General features: G+C 43.3%; 1 protein-coding gene and 1 non-coding gene across 4 annotated transcripts in view; both read right to left on the bottom strand.

Annotated features, from left to right (window-relative positions):
- Positions 1-17318, bottom strand: part of P4HA3 (prolyl 4-hydroxylase subunit alpha 3) — a 43252-nt gene extending 25934 nt beyond the window's left edge. For 2 of the 3 annotated variants that reach the window (XM_043580262.1, XM_043580263.1), the window contains exons 1-3: positions 17054-17304; positions 7587-7729; positions 5949-6172 (exon numbers count right to left, since the gene is read on the bottom strand). In XM_043580262.1, the coding sequence (XP_043436197.1) occupies positions 5949-6172; positions 7587-7729; positions 17054-17253 (567 nt within the window). In that variant the 5' untranslated portion in view covers positions 17254-17304. Of the gene's footprint in view, positions 1-5948; positions 6173-7586; positions 7730-17053 lie in introns of all 3 variants that reach the window. The other variant, XM_043580261.1, reaches the window with a different exon arrangement.
- On the bottom strand, positions 8848-8951 carry LOC122484547. The gene has a single exon (XR_006297613.1). It is a non-coding gene; the product is annotated as a U6 spliceosomal RNA (small nuclear RNA).
- Positions 17319-21258: the final 3940 nt, after the last annotated feature.

Genomic DNA, 21258 nt, shown 5'->3' with positions numbered 1-21258 from the left:
ATAAACGTTGAAAAAAAATTAAAAAAAAAAAAACAAAAGGCAGCATGGGCTAAGCTAGTAAGAGTTGTGAGTGTCATGTTTTTAAGAAGACACAACCAGTAACAATGTGAGAAATGGGTTGAATTCCTTCATTTATTTATTTATTCATTCATTCAGTATTTACCCAGTATTTACAATGTATCTGGTGATCCCTAGCCTTAGAGCTTACAGTCAAATGAGGGGCACGAGAGTGAACAGTAATTGCAACACAATGTATTAGACCCACATGGGAATGCTCTAAGAGCTCAATGCATTTTTTTCTACGTTAAATGTTGGAAGGTGGGAATGTGGCAATATGTACTAAACCTAGTTTCTGTATCCTAATAGTTTACAGTTAACTATAATACCAGCACTGCAGGTGGAATTTCCTGGAAGCTGATGTTGGAGACAGCATGGAATTATAAAGTAACAGAGTTGGAAGCACTTTTACAAAATAATCTAATTCTGGTATAACTTCCAGACTGGCAGAAAGACAGGGCAGAGCCTAGAGGTACTAAAACTCTGCAGTCTAAACAATAAATCAGTGGCTATTCTAGGTCTGCCATTAATCTGTTGTGTTATTTCTCTGATCCTCAGGTTTCCTGTTTGTAAAAAGTTGAGTTGAAGAATAACAATCAGGGCCCCCTGGGTGGCTCAGTCGGTTGAGCATCTGACTTTGGCTCAGGTCATGACCTCACGGTTTGTGAGTTCGAGCCCTGTGTCAGGCTCTGTGCTGACAGCCTGGAGCCTGCTTTGGATTCTGTGTCCCCCTCTCTCTCCACCCCACCCCTGCTTGTGCTCTGTCTCTGTCTTTCAAAAATGAATAAACATAAAATCTTAAAAAAAAAAAAAAAAGAATAACAATCAAAATGACTTAACTTTTTCTGCTAACAGTTTATTTAAGTTTTCCCTAGTCCCTAAAATACGGTAGATTGAGCTAACTAGAATCCCTCTAACCAAAACTACTTGAAACTTTTGGATAAAATGTAACAAATATTTTACATTTTCAAGAAAGAATGGAAAATGTCCAGGTACAGGAAACAAAAAAGGAGCTAAGAACCCAAGCAACAAGCTTAAGAGCAGATGCTAAAGCTGTTTAGAATGGGGGTGAGTGGTAGTCCTCGTTCTTAGCAACCTTTAATTAAAACACCCACATGAGGACAGAATATGAGCCCTCCAGACACGTCCTCAAACCTAGGTTGGAATGAAGACACACTCATAAAAGCGAAATCCATGAAGAACCATACCTTAAAATTTTTTTTTTCAACGTTTTCATTTTTATTTTTGGGACAGAGAGAGACAGAGCATGAACGGGGGAGGGGCAGAGAGAGCGCGAGACACAGAATCAGAAACAGGCTCCAGGCTCTGAGCCATCATCAGCCCAGAGCCCGACGCGGGGCTCGAACTCCCTGACCGCGAGATCGTGACCTGGCAGAAGCTGGACGCTTAACCGACTGTGCCACCCAGGCGCCCCGAAGAACCATACCTTAAAGGAAAGGGTAGACCTGAAAAAATCTGCCCACTGTCACAGAGTCAAGAAAGTTGGTTTATGGGGCACCTCGGTGGCTCAGTGGGTTGAGTGACTGACTTCAGCTCAGGTCGCGATCTCACGGTTTCTGGGTTTCAGCCCAGAGTCAGGCTTTGTGCTGACAGCACGAAGTCTGCTTTGGATTCTCTGTCTCCCTCTCTCTCTCTGCTCCTCTCCCACTCACGCTCTCTCTTTCTCAAAAATAAATAAACAGTAAAAAAAAAAAGTTGGTTTGTTTCTGTCTGGGTATTGTTTAGGGGAAACAAAGTGTGTCTTTAGAATATTCACAATCTTGAGCCTATGCTCATGTGAATAAATCGATACAATAATGGATCTAAGGTGAGTGCAAATCCAAGCCACAATGAGATATCACTTCTTGCCTGTTAGAATGGCTATTATCAAAAGGACAAGAAATAGTGCTGGCAAGGATGTGGAGAAAGAGAACCTTGTGCACTGCTGGTGGGAATGCGAACTGGTACAGCCAGCGTGGAAAACAATATGGAGGCTCCTCAAAAAATTAAAAATAGGGGGCGCCTGGGTGGCGCAGTCGGTTAAGCGTCCGACTTCAACCAGGTCACGATCTTGCGGTCCATGAGTTCGAGCCCCAGGTCGGGCTCTGGGCTGATGGCTCAGAGCCTGGAGCCTGTTTCCGATTCTGTGTCTCCCTCTCTCTCTGCCCTTCCCCCGCTCATGCTCTGTCTCTCTCTGTCCCAAAAATAAATAAACGTTGAAAAAAAAATTAAAAAAAAAAAATTAAAAATAGAACTACCCTATGACTTATCAATTCCACTTCTGGTATTTATCTGAATAAAATGAAAACACTAACTTGAATAGGTATATGCACCCCATATGTTCATTGCCAGCATTATTTATAATAGCCAAGATAGGGAAACAACCTATGTGTCCATTAACGGACAAATAAAGAAAATGTGGGGTGTGTGTGTGTGTGTGTGTGTGTGCAATGGAATATTATTCAGCCATAAAAAAGGAGACTTTGCCATTTGCAACAACATGGATGAACCTTGAGGGCATTATGCTACATGAAATAAATCGGACAAAGGGGTGCCTGGGTAGTTCAGTTGGTTAAGTCAGTTAAGCGACTTAGTTTCAGCTCAGGTCATGATCTCACAGTACATGAGTTCAAGCCCCACTTTGGACTCCAAGCTGAGCGCATAGAGCCTGCTTGGAATTCTTTCTCTTTCTCTCTCTCTCTCTCTCTCTCTCGGAATTCTCTCTCTCTGCCCCTCCCCTGCTTACACATGCTCTCTCTCAAAATAAATAAATAAACAAACTTTTAAAAACTCAGACAAAGAAAGACTAGTACCATATGATCTCACATATATGTGGAATCTAAAACAAAAAACAAACAACAACAAAAACCTGAATCTATAGATACAGAGAACAGATTGGTTGCCCCAGGCAGGAAGTAGGGAGTAACTGAAATGGGTGAAGGAAATCAAAAGGCACAAACTTCCAGTTATGAAATAAATAATTCATGCAGATATAATGTACTCCAAAAACAAAAACAAAAAACCAAAAATAGTACCTAAGGCCAGTGATACCATTAGAGTACCTGGAAGAAGAAAACCAGAACATTCTGGAGTGATATTCCTACAACTACAAACACAGAGATTCTTTTAGGAGAAAAAAAGTCCTGCTAAAAGTAAGCTCACAATTAAACATACTAAACCATATCAGGAAATAATCATTAGCAAGAGTCAACAGACAAAATAGTAAGGTATTACAATTAGACAACTAAGGATTTCAGAAAATGGAAAGGCCAATCTGCTTTAAAATAATCCATGGAGGAGGAAATTGGAGATGTGTAGATGAAACAAATTTGGCCACATGTTAATAATTGCTGAAGCTTATTCCTTGACCCACCAATACTACTCCCAGGTGTTTATTCAAGAGAAATAAAAACAGAAAGACTTACATAAGAATGTTAATAGTAGCTTTATTCACAGTAGCCCAGGCTGGAAACAATCCAAGTAGCTATCACTAGGAGACTGGATAATAAACAGTCTCCTAGTGATAATATATTCATACACTGGAATACTACTCAACAATAAAAAAGGAATTACCTACTAATAAATACAACAAGGTGGATAAATTTCACAGATACAGTGTGCTGAGTGAAAGAAGCTGGACTCAGGATAGTACATATTGCATGGCTCAGGACAATGGTTACCGGGCACCTGGGCAAGGGTAGGTAGAGCAGAAGGGAGGGGCTGGGAATGGTGAGAAGAAACAGGAGGGGGACTTTATGGAGCTATATTTAAATTCATTAAAAAGCTTTTATTTTTAATTTTTCATTTTAAATTTTTTTTTCAACGTTTATTTATTTTTGGGACAGAGACAGAGCATGAACGGGGAAGGGGCAGAGAGAGAGGGAGACACAGAATCGGAAACAGGCTCCAGGCTCTGAGCCATCAGCCCAGAGCCCGACGCGGGGCTCGAACTCACGGACCGCGAGATCGTGACCTGGCTGAAGTCGGACGCTTAACCGACTGCGCCACCCAGGCGCCCCTAATTTTTCATTTTAGAGAGAGAGAGCATGAGTGGGAGAGGGGCAGAGGGAGAGAGAGAATCCTAAGCAGGCTACATGCTCAGCACGGATCCAGACATGGGGCTCAATCCCACAACCCGGGGATCATGAGCTGAGCCAAAATCAAGAGTCAGATGCCCAACCAGCTGAGCCACCCAGATGCCCTTAAATTCTTTTCTTTTTTAAGTTTATTTATTTATTTTGAGAGAGACAGAGACAGTGCAAGTGGGGGAGGGGTAGAGAGAGAGGGAGAGAGAGAGAGAATCCCAAGCAGGCTCTGCACTGCCAGTGTAGAGCCTGATATAGAACTTGAACCCAAAAAGCCATGAGATCATGACCTGAGCTGAAACCAAGAGTCGGACAGATGCTTTTTTAAAAAAATCTTTTATGTTTATTTATTCATTGGGGGGGGGGGGAAGAGAGAGAGAGAGAGACCACAAGACCACAAGTGGGGGAGGGGCACAGAGAAGGAGAGGCAGAATCCCAAGCAGGCTCTATGCCATCAGTGCAGAGCCCAATGCAGAGCTTAAATCCACGAGCTCTGAGGTCATGACCTGAGCTGAGATAAAGAGTCGGACACTTAACTGACTGTGCCACCCAGGTGCCCCTAAATTCATTTTTTAATATTAACTTAAATGCCTTAAGTTTTATGTAAATTCCTTTTTAAAAATCTGAAACAAATATTGCAAAATTTAAACATATTTCATCTCCGGTTATAGATATAATTGCTTGTTATTTTATATACCTTTCTTATATTAGAAATGTTTTATCTTTTAAAATAAGTGAATAAATACGGAAATTAAGACTTCCAATAAAGCTTTCAGGAAGTGACTTACTGAATTTTCAACATATGGTTTTAGTCTCATGAAGGCTTCACAAATGAAGCGCACATTGGTTCCATACACAGAACTATTTTAACTGGCTTAAATTTAAATTAGCCATGAACCTGATGGTTGAGCTCTGATTCCATCACAATATTAGAAAAGGAAAAATGGTATATAGAGAGGCTGAGGCAACACACCCTACATTAATTTGGAAGACTGATCCACAAAACTTGAAATCAGGGCACCTGAGGCCCACTCTCATGTCTGCCGGGAAAATTCACTTTCCTGCAATACACGTCTCCGGAATTAAAAAGGATTTACTCCATTACTTATTAAGGCAAAGGCTAACAAAGAGTATATTGTAAAGTGACCTCAAGTGTGCTTATAAGTTATGATCAAAGATCGGCTAAATATCTCATATGGAAGGTTCCTGGAGTTTATTTCCTCAAGGAATGTTAAAATAAATGGCCTCCGCTTTTTGACACTGCTTGAATTTAGTACTTCTAAATGCTTAGGAAATGTTGCAAGGGATTCCAGAAAGTCTCAGGAGCCTGGTTTCCATGATCTTACCTTCACATCTCCACCTCTTATCCCTTTCCCCACCCTTGGACCCTGCTTCTCCTCTCCACCCAGCTGTTCATCTGCTGGCAGGGTGCTACTGTTAGGATGACCACAAGACCATTTTTCCCAGCTCAGTCCCAGTTTGTCTGTCATCCTGGCATAACTAATAACACCCCCTTCACTCTCAAAAGTGGCCGGCATATGTGATCACCTTAGCTATCATGGAAAGGACATGTGATTTGGAGTTACAAGACCTGGGTTCAAAATTTCCTTCTGCTACTAAAATTGTGTAACCTTGGTCAAATTATTTCCCTGTCTGATCCTCGGCTTCTTCATCTGAAAGTGGGGAATAATACCAAGTTTCCAAGTTTGCTGGAAGGACTGAATATGTAAAAGCAATCAGGATATAGTTATTTCATCCTTGAGAAATTAGAGCTGAACAATTCGCTCTCTCTCTGAATATTGTTACCTTGCCAACTTGGAAGCAGTCATCTGCTGTCAGGGAGAAGAGCCGTCTGGGACTGTACAGGTCAGTAACGGCGGAGCCAGTGACTCTCTGAAAGACACCCCGGGCAAGGCCCTTCACGTTGAGCATGTACACATCCTGTAGCCGCATCAGGGCCCTCGCTGCTCCCTCAAGGTCCTCAAAGGCTGGCAGGTCCTGCTCCACCTTCTCATAACCATCTTTCAGAGCTGTAAGGGCAGTAAAAACATCAATCCACCCCACCCTTCAAAAAACAGGTGGTGAGCATTTGATACATGCAAAGCATAATCACCTAGTCAAATATTTCATGAGCAAAGATAATGTTGTATGTGTTTATATTTTTATTTTTTTAATTTATTTTCAATGGTTTTTTTTTTTTATTTTTGAGAGAGAGAGAGAGCAGAGGAGGGTCCGAGAGAGAGGGAGACACAGAATCCAAAGCAAGCTCCAGGCTCTTGAGCCGGTCAGCACAGAGCCTGATATGGGGCTTGAATCCACGAACACGAGATCATGTCCTGAACTGGTCGGACGCTTAACCGACTGAGCCACCCAGGTGCCTCTGTTTTATATGTTTTTATTCCCCGTGGCAAGCACAACTCCTGGCACAGAGCAGATGCTTAATACAATCTTCTGAATGAGGAAAAAAAGCTTTCTAGTAAAAACTGAAGCACGTGTTGTTCCATCCTATCTGTCTCCAGGAATCTTGTCCTTTGTGGGGACAACTCTTCTTCCTCTTAACTTCCCCAAAGTCAAAAAATTTCTTCAAGTCAAAGTAGAATAAATTAGGGGTGCCTGGGTGGCTCAGTCAGTTGAGCATCCAACTCTTGATTTCAGCTCAGGTCATGACCTCACAGTTCATGGGATCAAGCCCCTCATCAGTCTCTGGCTGACAGAGCAGAGCTTGCTTGGGATTCTCTCTTTCCTTCTCTTTCTGCCCTTCCCCTGCTCTTTCTCAAAATAAATAAATAAATAAATTTTTTAAAAATTTACATCCAAGTTAACATATAGTGCAATAATGATTTCAGGAGTAGAATCCAGTGGTTCATCCCCTCTATGTAACACCCAGTGCTCATCCCAGCGAGTGCCCTCCTTAATGCCCCTTGCCCACTTAGCCCGCCTCCCCACCCACAACCCCTTCAGCAACCCTCAGTTTGTTCTCCAGATTTAAGAGTCTCATGTTTTGTCCCCCTCCCTGTTTTTATATCATTTCTGCCTCCCTTCCCTTGTGTTCATCTGTTTTGTATCTTAATAAAGAAATATTTCAAAAACAAAACAAAAGTAGAATAAATTAGGAAACTGACCTTGCTACAGATCACATTATAGTGTCAATTTAATAAAATAGAAATTATCAGACAAATACGTAAACAGAATGATATAACCTGTACTTCTCCATAGGGTTGTAGTGAAGATCAAATGAAATAATGGATATGAAAGTGCTTTCTAATGTACATTCATATAAACATATTAACAAGGGGACCTAGTCCTTGGTAATCTCTAGAGCTGAGAAGATCGAGTAATACCTACCCACTTCATTACCCTTCATCACATTCCACCAGAATCTCTCTCCTTTCCAGAGTCAGGAGATAGAATCTTCTCTTACCCTCCAGCCCTCCTCCTCATTACCTCGGATGTTCTCACTGGCCTCCAGACTATGTACCACATTCCTCCAGTCAGACTGTAGGCGTTTGATGAGAGTAAATGCAAGCAGAGGGTTAGACACAGGAGTTGCTGAATCCTCATGCAAAGAAAGCACCTTGTCATAGAATCTGGAAGAGAGGAATAGAATGATCTCACTTACTGAGATAGCCACTGCCCCTAGTAAAGGCTGGCATGGTGTATGACTCTACATTTAGAGTCGTTAAAAATGAAACATGACACCCTCGAGACTCATGTAATAGTCTAACCAATAAGCACAAAGAATATGAAAACTACCAACACAACAAAAGAAGATCCATTCATTTGTTCACTCAATGAGTCAGTCTCTACTGGTCAATTACAGAACATCAGGCACCACACTAGATGCTAAAGATACAAAGGCAAGACAGGGTAGATGTTCCAAGGAATTCACAAACCAGAAAATCTTTTTTTTTTTTTCCTCATCGCTTTATATTCAATACATAGAATCTGGTAGAAGCTCAAAAATGTTGTTCCATTAGTTGCAATAACTGTGTTACCTGCTATGAGACATAAGCTTGCAATGCTATGTAATGTTACAGCAATTTGTAGGCAGGGCCCCTAACCCAGGTGGGAGTTTGAAGGTGTAAGGGAAGACTTCCCAGAGGAAATGGCACTTGATCTGAGTCCTAAAGGATGAAACATTTGATAGCTACTGCTTACTGAGCTTTACCTCTACTAGGCATCCTGCTAAGTGCTCTAAATATATTGTCTCATTTAACCCCCCCCAACGACCCTTAGAGTAGATTTTTATCATGCCCATTTTACAGGGAGAGAAAACTGAAACAAGGCCACACTTTTTGTGAGTGACAAAGCCAGATTTGACTCTGAAGTTTATTCTCAGCTGATTTTGCCCTATTGTTTCCATGGAACTAGAACAAAGAAAGGAAGAATTTATTTATTTATTTATTTATTTATTTATTTATTTATTTATTTATAATGTTTATTTATTTTTGAGAGAGACAGAATGCGAGCAGCATAGAGGCAGAGAGTGAGAGACAGACAGAATCCGAAACAGCCTCCAGGCTCTAAGCTGTCAGCACAGAACCCTATGTGGGGCTTGAACTCACAAACCACGAGTTCATGACCTGAGCTGAAGTTGGATGCTTAACTGACTGAGCCACTCAGACACCCTAGTTCTTTTTTTTTAACTTGAGTACAGTTGACACATAGTGTTACGTTAGTTTCAAGTGCACAACAAAGCGATTCAAAAAATATGGAACACTTCATGAATTCATATGGCATCCTTGTGCAGAAACCATGCTCAACTTCTCTGTATTGTAGGCAGAATATTTTTTGAGTCAACAGGGACCAACATGTACCAGAGCACAGAGGCTTGATATATTTATTCATTCAATACGTCAGTCTACAATGGTTGCTTGCCAGATGTCAGACTCCATGCTAGATGCTGGGGATGCAAAGTCAAGACAGGGTCCAATGCTCGAGAATTTCATGAACAAGAAGATAGCTGTTTTTCTCATCACTCTATACCTAAATTCAATAAATAGTTCTATGAAAGAATGACTAATATATGCTCTTCTAGGATCTAGGAACAGAATTTTGAATAAGACAATAACCTTGGTCTCAAGGACTCACAGACTAGTAGATAAGACACAAATAATTATATTACAGATGAACACCAGATTTAAGAACAAGGCTTAGGGGGCCGTATGGAGAGGGGGTAATTAATTTGGCCAGAGCAAGTCAGGGATAGTTTTACAGAGGACATAATAAACTAAAACTTGCAAATAGTGAGGAAGGGAGGAGAGGCAGGCAGAGACAGCTCAACCTATGTGAAGGGACAGAGAGAACCGGTAGGGGAATAGAAGCTGTTCAGCACTGCTGGAGGATAGGGTAGATTAGCCTGGAAAAGTGAGGAGCACCCCACAAGCCACCAAAAAGTTTTAAGTGAGAGTCGGACACACTGACATGTTTATATATATAAATTCATGAGAGGGTGAGAAAGCGGGTTCAGAAATGTGAATGACCAGAGGCAGATAGACCAGTTAGGAGGTCAATTCAAAACTGTAAGCAAGAGTAAGGAGAGTCTGAACCATAATAATGACAGTGGGGGCTGCAAATGGGATAGATTCAATGAAGCTATTTAGGGAGCAGGCCACGTAGAAACTGGTGATGGTTGTAATGGGGGATGTAAACCTGGGGTCAACCATCATGCTTCCAGCCTCTCTGGCTTGCCGACATGTGTAGAAAAGGGCCAGGGGCGCCTGGGTGGCGCAGTCGGTTAAGCGTCCGACTTCAGCCAGGTCACGATCTCGCGGTCCGGGAGTTCGAGCCCCGCGTCGGGCTCTGGGCTGATGGCTCAGAGCCTGGAGCCTGTTTCCGATTCTGTGTCTCCCTCTCTCTCTGCCCCTCCCCCGTTCATGCTCTGTCTCTCTCTGTCCCCCAAAAAATAAATAAACGTTGAAAAAAAAAATTAAAAAAAAAAAAAAGAAAAAAGAAAAGGGCCAGAAATGGTGGGACCAGAAGTGATCATCTTTCTAGTTAATTTCTCTCTTCAGATGTCCTACAAAGTATTCACACAAGCAAAAGATGCTGTTTCCTGGGGCGCCTGGGTGGCTCAGTCAGTTAAACACCAGACTTCGGCTCAGGTCATGATCTCAAGGTTTCTGGGTTGGAGCTCCTTGTCGGTCTCTGTGCTTACAGCTCAGAACCTGGAGCCTGCTTCAGTTTCTGTGTCTCCCTCGCTATCTGCCCCTCCCCCGCCGCGTTCTTTCTCTCTCAAAAATAAACATTAAAAAAAAAAAAGTTGTTTCCTTTCCTGGCATAGTAAGGTTATTCCATTTATAACACACTATTGGAATTAACATTATTAAATTATCAATTATAATAAGGCAGTCCTGAGAGTTCCAGCTGTAACCTCTAAAATTTTTTTCTTATTTTGGGGCGCCTGGTGGCTTAGTTGGTTAAACGTCTGACTTTGGCTCAGGTCATGATCTCACAGCACATGAGTTCAAGCCCTACAATGGGCTTTGTGCTGACAGCTCAGAGCCTGGAGTCTGCTTCAGATTCTGTGTCTCCCACTCTCTCTCAAAATATATAAACATTTAAAAAAATTTTTTTAAGTTTTTTCTTGTCTTTAAAATTATTAATTTCAAGAACAATATAATAACAACAATGGATGTAAAAGAAAAAAGTGTGTGCAAAATGAAAAGGATACGTATTTATAGGAATGTGCTCAAGAGTGTGTGACTCCTTTGGCCAGAGTGGAAGACTTCAGCGAGCAGAAAGGGATGAAAGTAAAGAATAGAGGAGTGGCAGGGTGGAGGGATTCACTCCTCTGAAGCTGAGTCGGCCCTAAGGATTTCTCAAGGGTGGAGCCCGCCACTGGGAATGGAGCCTGAAACAGAAGATGATTTACCTCCAGGTGCTTCCAGGGAGCCAAGAGTTCAAGCACAAACTAAGAACAAGAATCCCATTTCCAGGGAGGAAATGAGAGCTCTGTCAAGTCCGAGGATGTCTCTGATCGTGAGACAGTGCACTTTGACAGTGGCTACTCTACGGTTTTAAAAACTAAACCGGCTTCCAGGGTGTGGGATTTTTTTTTTTTTTTTTTTTTTTTTTTTACTGCCCATTATTTCCTGCTTCAGCTCCATATGGAACTACTTAGCGGAAGATATTCCACTGCTAGACGAAAACACTTAAAGCAAGCAGAGACTTGGGCCTGAGTCCAGCCTGAAGAGTAAGTGTCCAAGGACAACTGAGGCTGAGGGGGCAGTAATTTTATAGACAGTTGGATTGGAAGGAGACCTGAGAGGTATCCCGACCCAGCCCCCAACTATCTGTCAGTTTCCTCCTCTATAAAATGATAGAACTGGGGGCGCCTGGGTGGCTCAGTCGGTTAAGCATCTGACTTCGGCTCAGGTCATGATCTGTCAGTTTATGGGTTCGAGTTCCATGTGGGGCTCTGTGCTGACAGCTCAGAGCCTAAAGCCTGCTTCAGATTCAGTGTCTCCCTCGCTTTCGGCCCCGACCCCACTCGTGCTCTGTCTCTCTCTCGCTCCCGTAAATAAACATTAAAAAAAATTAAAATGACAGAACTGGTCTAGTCTAGAAGATCTCTATGGATTCTTTCGGCACGACCATTCTATTCTCTCTTTCCATCATCTTTTCCATAACTGAATAGATTCTTCACTTAGTGCTTGAGGACTAACGTTTAATAGGCATCAGAGGAAAGAAGGAAGGCAGTGAGGTGAAAATTTCCCCCAAGTCCTCCAGCACATCAAAAGCACTAGCTCCTTGTTCTCTTCACACCCCACTTTGTATTACGGTGTCAGTTTATTTAAGGCAGGGGTTTGATCTCTACTGCACCACATGATTCAATTCAATGTTCAGATACGTCATTTTTCTGTCACACAAAGAAAAAAAAAACCTATCAACAGATATCTGAGACTGGCTTGGAATCTAAACGTTGGCCTTATTCCCAGCCTTTGAGCAAATAGCTGGTTTTCAGAGACCGAGTTACTGGATGCTGAATTCAAACCTCAAGGTTTCCTAAATGGCTTTTTGCTTTAACAAATGTTGCTGAGAGTGGAAAATCAGATCCTTTGCTTCAAGAATGTGCACATAAAATTCGCAATCCAATCCCGCATTAAACATAGCCTGGATAGGTTATCCAACCGCAATACATGAGCTTTTTTAATTCAGTATGTTTCTCCTTGGGAATTCAGAAATGGCTTTGTCTCAGTTCTTCTGAGACATCCTGAATGTTTAATTCCTAACAGAAAAATTATTGCTGCTGATTTTACTCTTTCAATCTTGGTAGTTTTTTAAAAACTACAACAACTGTTATCTATATATATAAAACTAGTATTTACACTATACCGGTATATAATTATATATACTATAACTGGTAAAATTTTTGCTTCATTAACTTGGGGTAAGACGTAGTTTCAACATCAAAAAATATTTTATTGCTAAATTCAGAAATTTAAAGAAGAATATCAACTGAGTCCCTTAGAAATAACATCTCAAGTTACATTAGGTCACCAGATTGGGAGTATAGGAAAATGAACAAGAACTGCCAAAATTCTTGTTCTCAAAAGCAAACATTTCACTAAGTTTTAAAGCACTGACTAAAGAACAGACAGTCTGTAAAATACCACGCTAAACTTTGTGAAATTAAATGCTCATAAGTCATATGAGAAAAGGATCTAGAATTTTTCTGATTCTTTTTTATTATCTGGGCTCTCACAATCTTAGTTACTGCTTAGAGCCAAAAGCGGAGTCTAGGTTCACCAGGCGGTCTCAAAATAAAAATCATACAGTTGGAGCTAACATTTGTTAAGCATTTACTACATTCCAAGCAAAATGATAAATAACCTTTACATGGTACTTAATCCTTCCAACAACTCTGTGGGGTAGGTACTATCATTATCATCATTTTACAGAATGTAGGTAGGGGAACTTGCCCAAAGTCAGAGCCAAGGATTCAAACAGAGGTCTGTTAAATTCCTGAATCCAGACTCTTAACCACTATGTACACCAGTTGCTCATAAAACCTCAGGAGTTATGGGGCTTGGTCTGGGTCCCGGCACATCAGATAAAGCAAGCAGTCAGGACATCATGGCACGATAGAAAGAAACCATGAAAAAAAACTAGGTCCTAGTCCTGGATTTGCTACCCTACTATCTGGGATAAGGTACTAAATTTTAGTCTTATCATATTTACATGATTCTTTTTTATTATCTGGGCTCATTTGTTTAAGAGAGTAGTACAAACCTATTTCAAAGCACTGTGTGTAAGAATCAAATGAGATTAGTATTCTGTGACAAAGCTGTAACAACGACAATAGTGATAATACAGTAAAGGAGACCAGCATCAGAGCCCTGCCCCCCATCCCCTCTGCCAGTCACTTTGATCAGCACTGCAAACTCTCAGTTCTGAACCTGTTCCCTGAGAGGCCCAGCATCAGGATTCTAACCTCCCCATCTCTATCTGAGCCATCGAAATAAAGAGAAGGAGCACGTGGGTTGCAGGGAGCATGTTGGGATCTCAAATTAAAGAGAAGAGTCTTTTATTTCCACCAACAAACCGAGACTCCAATGCATGTGGACTGAGAACAAAATTAAAACATTTTGCTTTATAGAGTAGACCCAGGGGCACCTGGATGGTTCAGCTGGTGAAGCATCTGACTCCTGATTTTGCCTCAGGTCCTGATCTCGTGATTTGTGAGTTTGAGCCCCGCATGGGGCTCTGCGCTGACAGTGGGGAGCCTGCTTGGAATTCTCTCTCTCTCTCCCTTTCTCTCTGAACCCCCCCACACTCTCTCTGTGTCTCTCAAAACAAATAAATAAACTTAATTGCAACTCTGAAGAGTGACAAGAATTATTGAAAATATCATTTTTTAGACATGAATAGACACTGCTTGAAAGAAGACATCCAGATGGCCAACAGACACATGAAAAAATGCTCCACATCACTCATCATCAGGGAAATACAAGTCAAAACCACAATGAGATACCACCTTACACTTGTCAGAATGGCTAACATTAACAAGTCAGGCAACAACAGATGTTGGCGAGGATGCAGAGACAGAGGATCTCTTTTGCACTGCTGGTGGGAATGCAAACTGGTGCAGCCACTCTGGAAAACAGTATGGAGGTTCCTCAAAAAATTAGAAATAGAACTACCCTACAACCCAGTAATTGCACTACTAGGTATTTATCCAAGGGATACAGGTATGCTGTTTCAAAGGGGCATATGCACTCCAATGTTTACGGCAGCACTATCAACAACAGCCAAAGTATGGAAAGAGCCCAAATGTCCATTGTGGATGAATGGATAAAGAAGATGTGGTATATATAAAAAATGGAGTATTACTCGACAATCAAAAAGAATGAAATCTTGCCATTTGCAACTACATGGATGGAACTAGACAGAGGGTATTATGCTAAGTGAAATTAGTCAATCAGAGAAAGACAAATATCATATGACTTCACTCATATGAGGACTTTAAGATACAAAACAGATGAACATAAGGGAAGGGAAGCAAAAAATAATATAATGAACATAAGGGAAGGGAAGCAAAACATACTATAAAAACAGGGAGGGGGACAAAACATAAGAGACTCTTAAATATGGAGAACAAACACAGGGTTATTAGAGGGGTTGTGGGAGGGGGGATGGGCTAAATTGGTAAGGAGCACTAAGGAATCTACTCCTGAAATCACTGTTGCACTATATGCTAACAAACTTAGATGTAAATTAAAAAAAGATAAAGTGGTAAAAAAAAAAAAAGAAAATATCTTTATTGTTAGAATACATACATTTTGTGTGTGTACATGTGTGTATATTCATACTCTTTCAAACTAATAGTAAATTTAAACATGCATTAACTGCTTATATGCAAGCTACATACTTAAAAGCACATACCAACTTACATCATCATTCAGTCACTATTGAGTAACAAACAAGATCTTTCACACACACTTCCATACAAAAACTGATTCTCTCCGACCCGGGCTCTCTTACACAGCCATAGCGTCCCCACACACCTTCTTCCCATGTGCCCCAGAATCGGTATTACTATCACATACACTCAACTCGGTTTTATCAGCAGCACATTGTGAGACAGCTCTTTGTTGTCTCGGCTCAGCAGAGAGTCAGATGATGTAGAGCTGTATTAATATATTCAGTTAGCAATGTGGTTACACCACTGCTGTAGACTTCTTAATGTCCCAAGCAGAGAAGGCACAACACCTATTCCAACACATGGTACCATAATACAATCATTCATCTTTCAGAGTTTGACACTGACAGTCAATACATGATTACAGTACCTGTATTCCAGTCTATATAGTATTTTATGCCAGTGTGTAGCACTAGAGTGTGTTGATTTCATAGCAAAAACAGTACAGCTGAGCATTTGCTTGTGTGTGCCAAACCCATAATCCTCTAGTATCAAGTATGTTTTTCCTCCAGTGTTTTTTTTTTTTAATTTTTTTCATGTTTATTTTTTGAGAGAGAGAGAGAGACAGAGCATGAGCGGGGGAGGGGAGGGGCAGAGAGAGAGGGAGACACAGAATCTGAAGCAGGCTCCAGGCTCTGAGCTGTCAGCACACAGCCCTATGCGGGGCTTGAACTCACAAACCGCAAGATAATGACCTGAGTGGAAATCAAGAGTCAGACGCTTAAGTGACTGAACCACCCAGGCACTCCTCCCCAGTGTTTTCTTGATGTCAAGATACACATATCAAATGTCAGTTACCTTGTATTTAGAATTGTATTTAGAATTTAATGTTTTTAAAAAAATTTTTTTTATTTTTGAGACAGAGAGAGACAGAGCAGGAGCAGGGGCAGGGGAGGGGAAGAGAGAGAGGGAGACACAGAATCTGAAACAGGCTCCAGACTCTGAGCTGTCAGCACAGAGCCTGATGCGGGGCTCGAACTCATGAATCGCGAGATCATGACCTGAGCCAAAGTCAGACGCCCAACCGACTGAGCCACCCAGGCGCCCCTTGTATTTAGAATTTAGAGAGCTCTTATGTATGGGGAGAGAAGGGAGAGTTGAAGCAAAGGAGACAAATGCTATGGACTCCAAGCTCCTTGAGGTCAGGGTTGGGTCTTGTTCACCATTTTATCCCCACTGCCTGGAGCAGTGCCTGGCTCACAACAGGCACTCAAACGTGTGTGTTGAATGAGTTAATGAACATGAAGCATTAGTCATATAGTGAGCTGTACAAGCAGCATTCATTAGAGACACAGAGATATCCATAGCGGCTGCCCACGCAGTCCCAGAGGCATGTAAATCTCATACACGGTCACAGAGAATCACTTCATACTAAACACTAGTCCTCTGGGTCACGTGGCCACCACACACGGCTACAGCCTCACAGTATCTTCTCTCTCTCACTCTTGTAGTCTTGCTGTGTCTCTGTGACACAGAGCCTGGGGCCCCACACAGCTGGACACAGTGCCTTGTGAGGTCCTTCCTCCTCAGCCCGAGTCACCCCACTACACTTTTGCACAGCTATCAACTTGGCTGTGTGAGGATGGCTCTGGGGTGCTAGTAGTATGTGTGTGCGTGCGTGCGTGCGTGTGTGTGTGTGTGTGTGTGTGTGCAACGGAGTCCGAGACTCCACTCCGTGTGACACAGCGTCCCTGGGGTCCCACTCAATCTGTTTCGCCAAGACCTCATGCCTCGGGCCACACCTCGGGGCTATCTCGGGGTCCCGCACACTGGACCTGACCGTCACACTGGGCCACGGTGTCTCAGTCTCACGGTCTAGCGAGGCTCTTACCCAGTCTCAAATCGAGTCTGAGGTCCCACGCAGAGGGACAACGAGACCGAGTCGCCCGCCACCGTAGAGCAGGGTGTCTCGGTCTGGCCCTCTGACTCAGTCTCCCCGACTGCGGCGCCCCTGGGGCTCCCTCCCGCCCCAAACCCGTGCCCTCACCTGGTCAGGTCCCGCAGCCGCGCCTCCTCCCCGCGCAGGTAGCGCCGCAGCAGTACCAGCAGCCGGCGCTCGGGCGCCAGGGCGCGCGCAACGCTGGTCAGCGCCGAGAACGTGTCCCCCCGCGCCGCGGCTCCCGTCGGGTCCCCTGCCCGGAGCGCCAGGACAGCCAGCAGCGCCGCCAGCCGCGCCGCGGGGCCCATCCCGGCGCTCGCGCGCGTCCCCTCGGACGGTCCCGCCAGGCCCCTGGCGCGCGCCGCTCCCGCCCGGCCCGCCTCTCGGCCCCGCCCGACCGCTCGCCTGCCCGGCAGCCCCGCCTCGGGCCTCCCCTCCCCTTCTTTGCTCTGACGCCTGCAGTCATTCTCCATCTCCCACCCGCCTGCCGCCTGGCTCCTCCGCCTGCGTGGGGGCTGCTGCGCCCTCCGTGTCCGCGCGCTAAGACGCGGCCCCGGGAAGGGCTTCTTCTGTGGCCCGTTCACACTCAGGGGAAACAGAGGCAGGGGGTGTGGGAGATGAATTCACCGGTCTATAGCTGAACAACGCCATCCCCCGAGTATTCACCCCTCTAGATGGAGGGTGGAAATGCAGAAACACCACTGGATTCTTAAGGGGAAATCCAGGAGAGTGAATGATGTGGTTGGTAATGACGATGTGGGTGGAGAGCTGTGGGAGAGCAGAGGGAAGGAAGAAACACTTCATGGAAGACTTGACAATCTGAGCCATCATGAAAGACAGGCAGAACTCTGGTAAAGAGGGTGAAGGCGATCAGGGTCAGGGTGTGACAAATCTAGGACCCATCACACCTAAAACGCTGGGGTCCTGGGTTATTGCTCCATACCATATACCTATGGCTACTTAAGCAAATAAAAATACTATTATATCCTACTAGGCTACTTACTCTTTTCCTCACCTTTCCAGGCAATGTTCATTCATTCATTCATTCATTCATTCAACAAATATTCAGCACCTCTATTACTGTGCTGAGGACACAGAGAAACGGCACATCCAACCCTGGACTCACAAGGGGAAACAGACATAAACAAGTAACCACAATAAAGCGCTATCAGGATAATGGAGGGCTGTACAATGAGCAAGGGCAACACTGAGGAGGGAGTCCCTGCCATGCATAGGTGGTGGTGAGGGCTTCCCAGAGGAGGCAATGTGTGCAGGTCCAAAAGGATGAAAAGAAATTGTCTGGAAGATGACAGGCAAGTGACGGATGGGCTTTCCTTGCAGAAGGTACCTATATGTACCAACGTTTGGAGATGGAAACATAGTCTGAGTTCCAGAAATGATGAAAAGTTCCTTGTGGTTGGAACTGTCAGGTTATATTGCATTGCATGACATACTAAGAAAGTTAGCCTATCCTTTATGAAAATCTACTGGAAGTTTTAAGGTGGCAGTAACAGCAATAACAACGGCAAGAGTAAAAATAATAGTCAATACTTACTGAGTGCTTCCTGTGTGCTAGGCACTGTCCAAGCATTTTGCATGTCTTAGCTCATTTAATTCTCATACTGACTCTATGGCATAGGGAGGATTATTAGTCCCATTTTACAAATAAGAAGATTGAGGCACAGAGAGGATAAATAACTTACCCAATGTTAATTATGTATAGACTAGTTCAGAGGTGTGCTGGTAAACCGGCTCCCCAGGACAATAAAAGTCCCGATGTGTGACATTTGCTAACTTCTGTGGTGGAAACTCCCACAATGGCCACTTTCAAGGCACTGAGATGATGTCACTGAACACAGTAAAGAGTTAACAACTGGCTCCCATGAGGAGGTATGAGCCAGCTCCAGCATAGCACTGCTCACGGAAGACACAGAGATGCATCATCCAGATCCCTTTTCAAGGGAGGATTTGATGCACTGCTCCAGAGAGTGTAGTCAGAAGAGTCTCTAGTAGTCAGCTCCTTGGGGTCTGTCCTGCAGCAGAGAGCAACCTTACCTCAAGCCATTTCCAAACTTCCTTGGGAAGCCTGCATCCAGTCTCTGAGTGAGGGAATAAAGATGGAGCTTAACTTAAACCATGTGTCATTGGCTTTAGCAAAGTCTTGAAGGCCCTCATAAAGACTGTTAGCAAAATCTGGAAGGGCCTCCAGGAGACTGTTGATGAGGGATCGAAGGACAGGAAGGAAAACAGCCTGGAGAAAAGGGCACTTGAGTGCTGTTCTGTACTGGAAGAACAGTTAATGAAGCTTGTCCTGCAGGCAATGTGAAAACAGAAGACATTCTAATAACTACATTGTGAATCTGGCTAATGAAGTCTCCAGGCAGAATGATGAAAGTGCCAACTGGCTTCTTCTGGCAGACTACAATAAAATACAAAAAACACACAAGGAATGGCTCAGTTTCTAAGCCAAATTTAGAGGAAATATAGAAGGTCTAACTGTCTATCCAAGGATCTAAAATTTCTCAAACAAAGAAGTGATGCAGGGTAAAGAACAAGCCCGGGGCACTACAAGTAAAACATGACCTCAAGGAAAAGCTTTCAAAAGTATGGTTTTAAAGACTCTTTGTTGAGACTTTAGGAAGATATAAGGGCATGCCTAGCAGACCTTCAAAGAAAGGGCATTTCATTTAGATTCTCTCTGGTAAACAAGAGAGCCTCTAAGAGCCTTGAGTGTCCCCTATAAAGCAGACTATTTCAACCAGGCAAAAATGTTTCTAAGAATCTTAAGACTGTTGTACCACAGCATCCTGACTCTCAGACCAAGTGAGAGAAGGGCCTGGAAAGAAAAATAGATGTGGCTTTTGTCTAAAGGAGTGGATTCCAATAAGATTTATAGGAAATCACCAAGAGTTTTCAGATAAGGGGCATTTGACTGGCTCAGTCAGTGAAGCATGTGACTTCCTTGACCTCAGGTTCATGAGCTCAAAGCCCCATGTTGAGTGTAGAGATTGCTTAAATAAATAAGCAAACAAACTTTTTTAAAGTTTTAAGATAATTTTATCAGAAGAAGTACTGCCAGATTGGGGTAAAGAGAAAGAAAGAAAGAAAGAAAGAAAGAAAGAAAGAAAGAAAGAAAGAAAGAAAGAAAGAAAGAAAGAAAGAAAGAAAGAAAAAGGAAGGAAGAAAGGAAGGAAGGAACAGAAAAAGAAAGAGGGAGGGAGGGAGGAAGGAAAAAAGAAAGAGGGAGGGAGAAAAAATAAGGAAGGAGGGAGGGAGGGGGAGAGAGAGAGAAAGAGAGAGGGAGAGAGGTAGGAAAGGGAAGGAAGGAAGGAAGGAAGGAAGGGAGGAAGGAAGGAAGGGAGGAAGGAAGGATGGAAGGGAGGGATGGAAGAAGGAAGGAAGATAGGGAGGGAGGGAGGAAGGAAAGAAATTTAAAAAGATGCCTTTGGACCCCTGTACCCATTTCCTATTGCTGCTGTAACAAATTACCTCAAACTTAGTGACTTGGAAAAATTCAAATTTATTATCTTACATTTCTGGAGTTCAAAAGTCTGAAATGGGTTTCACTGGGCTGAAATCAAGGTGTCAGCAGGGCTGTTTCTTCTGGAGGTTCTGGCAGGAGAATCTATTCCTTGCTTTTCCCAGTTTCTATGGACTGCCTGCATTTCTTTATTTGTAGCCCCTTCCTTCTTCCTCAAAACCAATGTAACATGTTTAAATCTCTATTTGACTTTGCTTCTACTGTCGCATCTCCCTCTCTGATTCTTTTAAGGACCTTTGTGATTACATCAGGCTCACCAAGATTAATTCAGTATAATCTCCCCATCTCAAGATCCTTAACTTAATCACACCCCAAAAGGCTCAGATTTGGGGAACTAGGGCATGGACATCTTTAGGGAGCCATTATTCTGCCTACCAATACCCCCAATCTTCTATGGGCAGAAAACAGGCCAAGATGGCTACTCAGTTGCAAACAAAGGTCCATGGCCATTTCACCATTCTTACCATGAAGAGAAGTGTTAGGAGGGAAAGTGTAATGGAGAGGAAGTCAGAGGAGAAAGAAACAACTTTACCAATTGTGGTTAAAATAGTTTTCTTTGGCAAATTTTAAAAATTCATATAGCGGGGCACCTGGGTGGCTCAGTCGGTTAAGCATCCGACTTCGGCTCAGGTCATGATCTCGCGGTCCGTGAGTTCGAGCCCCGCGTCAGGCTTTGTGCTGACAGCTCGGAGCCTGGAGCCTGTTTCGGATTCTGTGTCTCCCTCTCTCTCTGCCCCTCCCCCATTCATGCTCTGTCTCTCCCTGTCTCAAA

The sequence above is a fragment of the Prionailurus bengalensis genome, chromosome D1 (genome assembly GCF_016509475.1).
Source record: "Prionailurus bengalensis isolate Pbe53 chromosome D1, Fcat_Pben_1.1_paternal_pri, whole genome shotgun sequence".
Lineage (NCBI taxonomy): Eukaryota > Metazoa > Chordata > Mammalia > Carnivora > Felidae > Prionailurus > Prionailurus bengalensis.
This window is presented reverse-complemented; position numbering and strand designations above follow the sequence as displayed.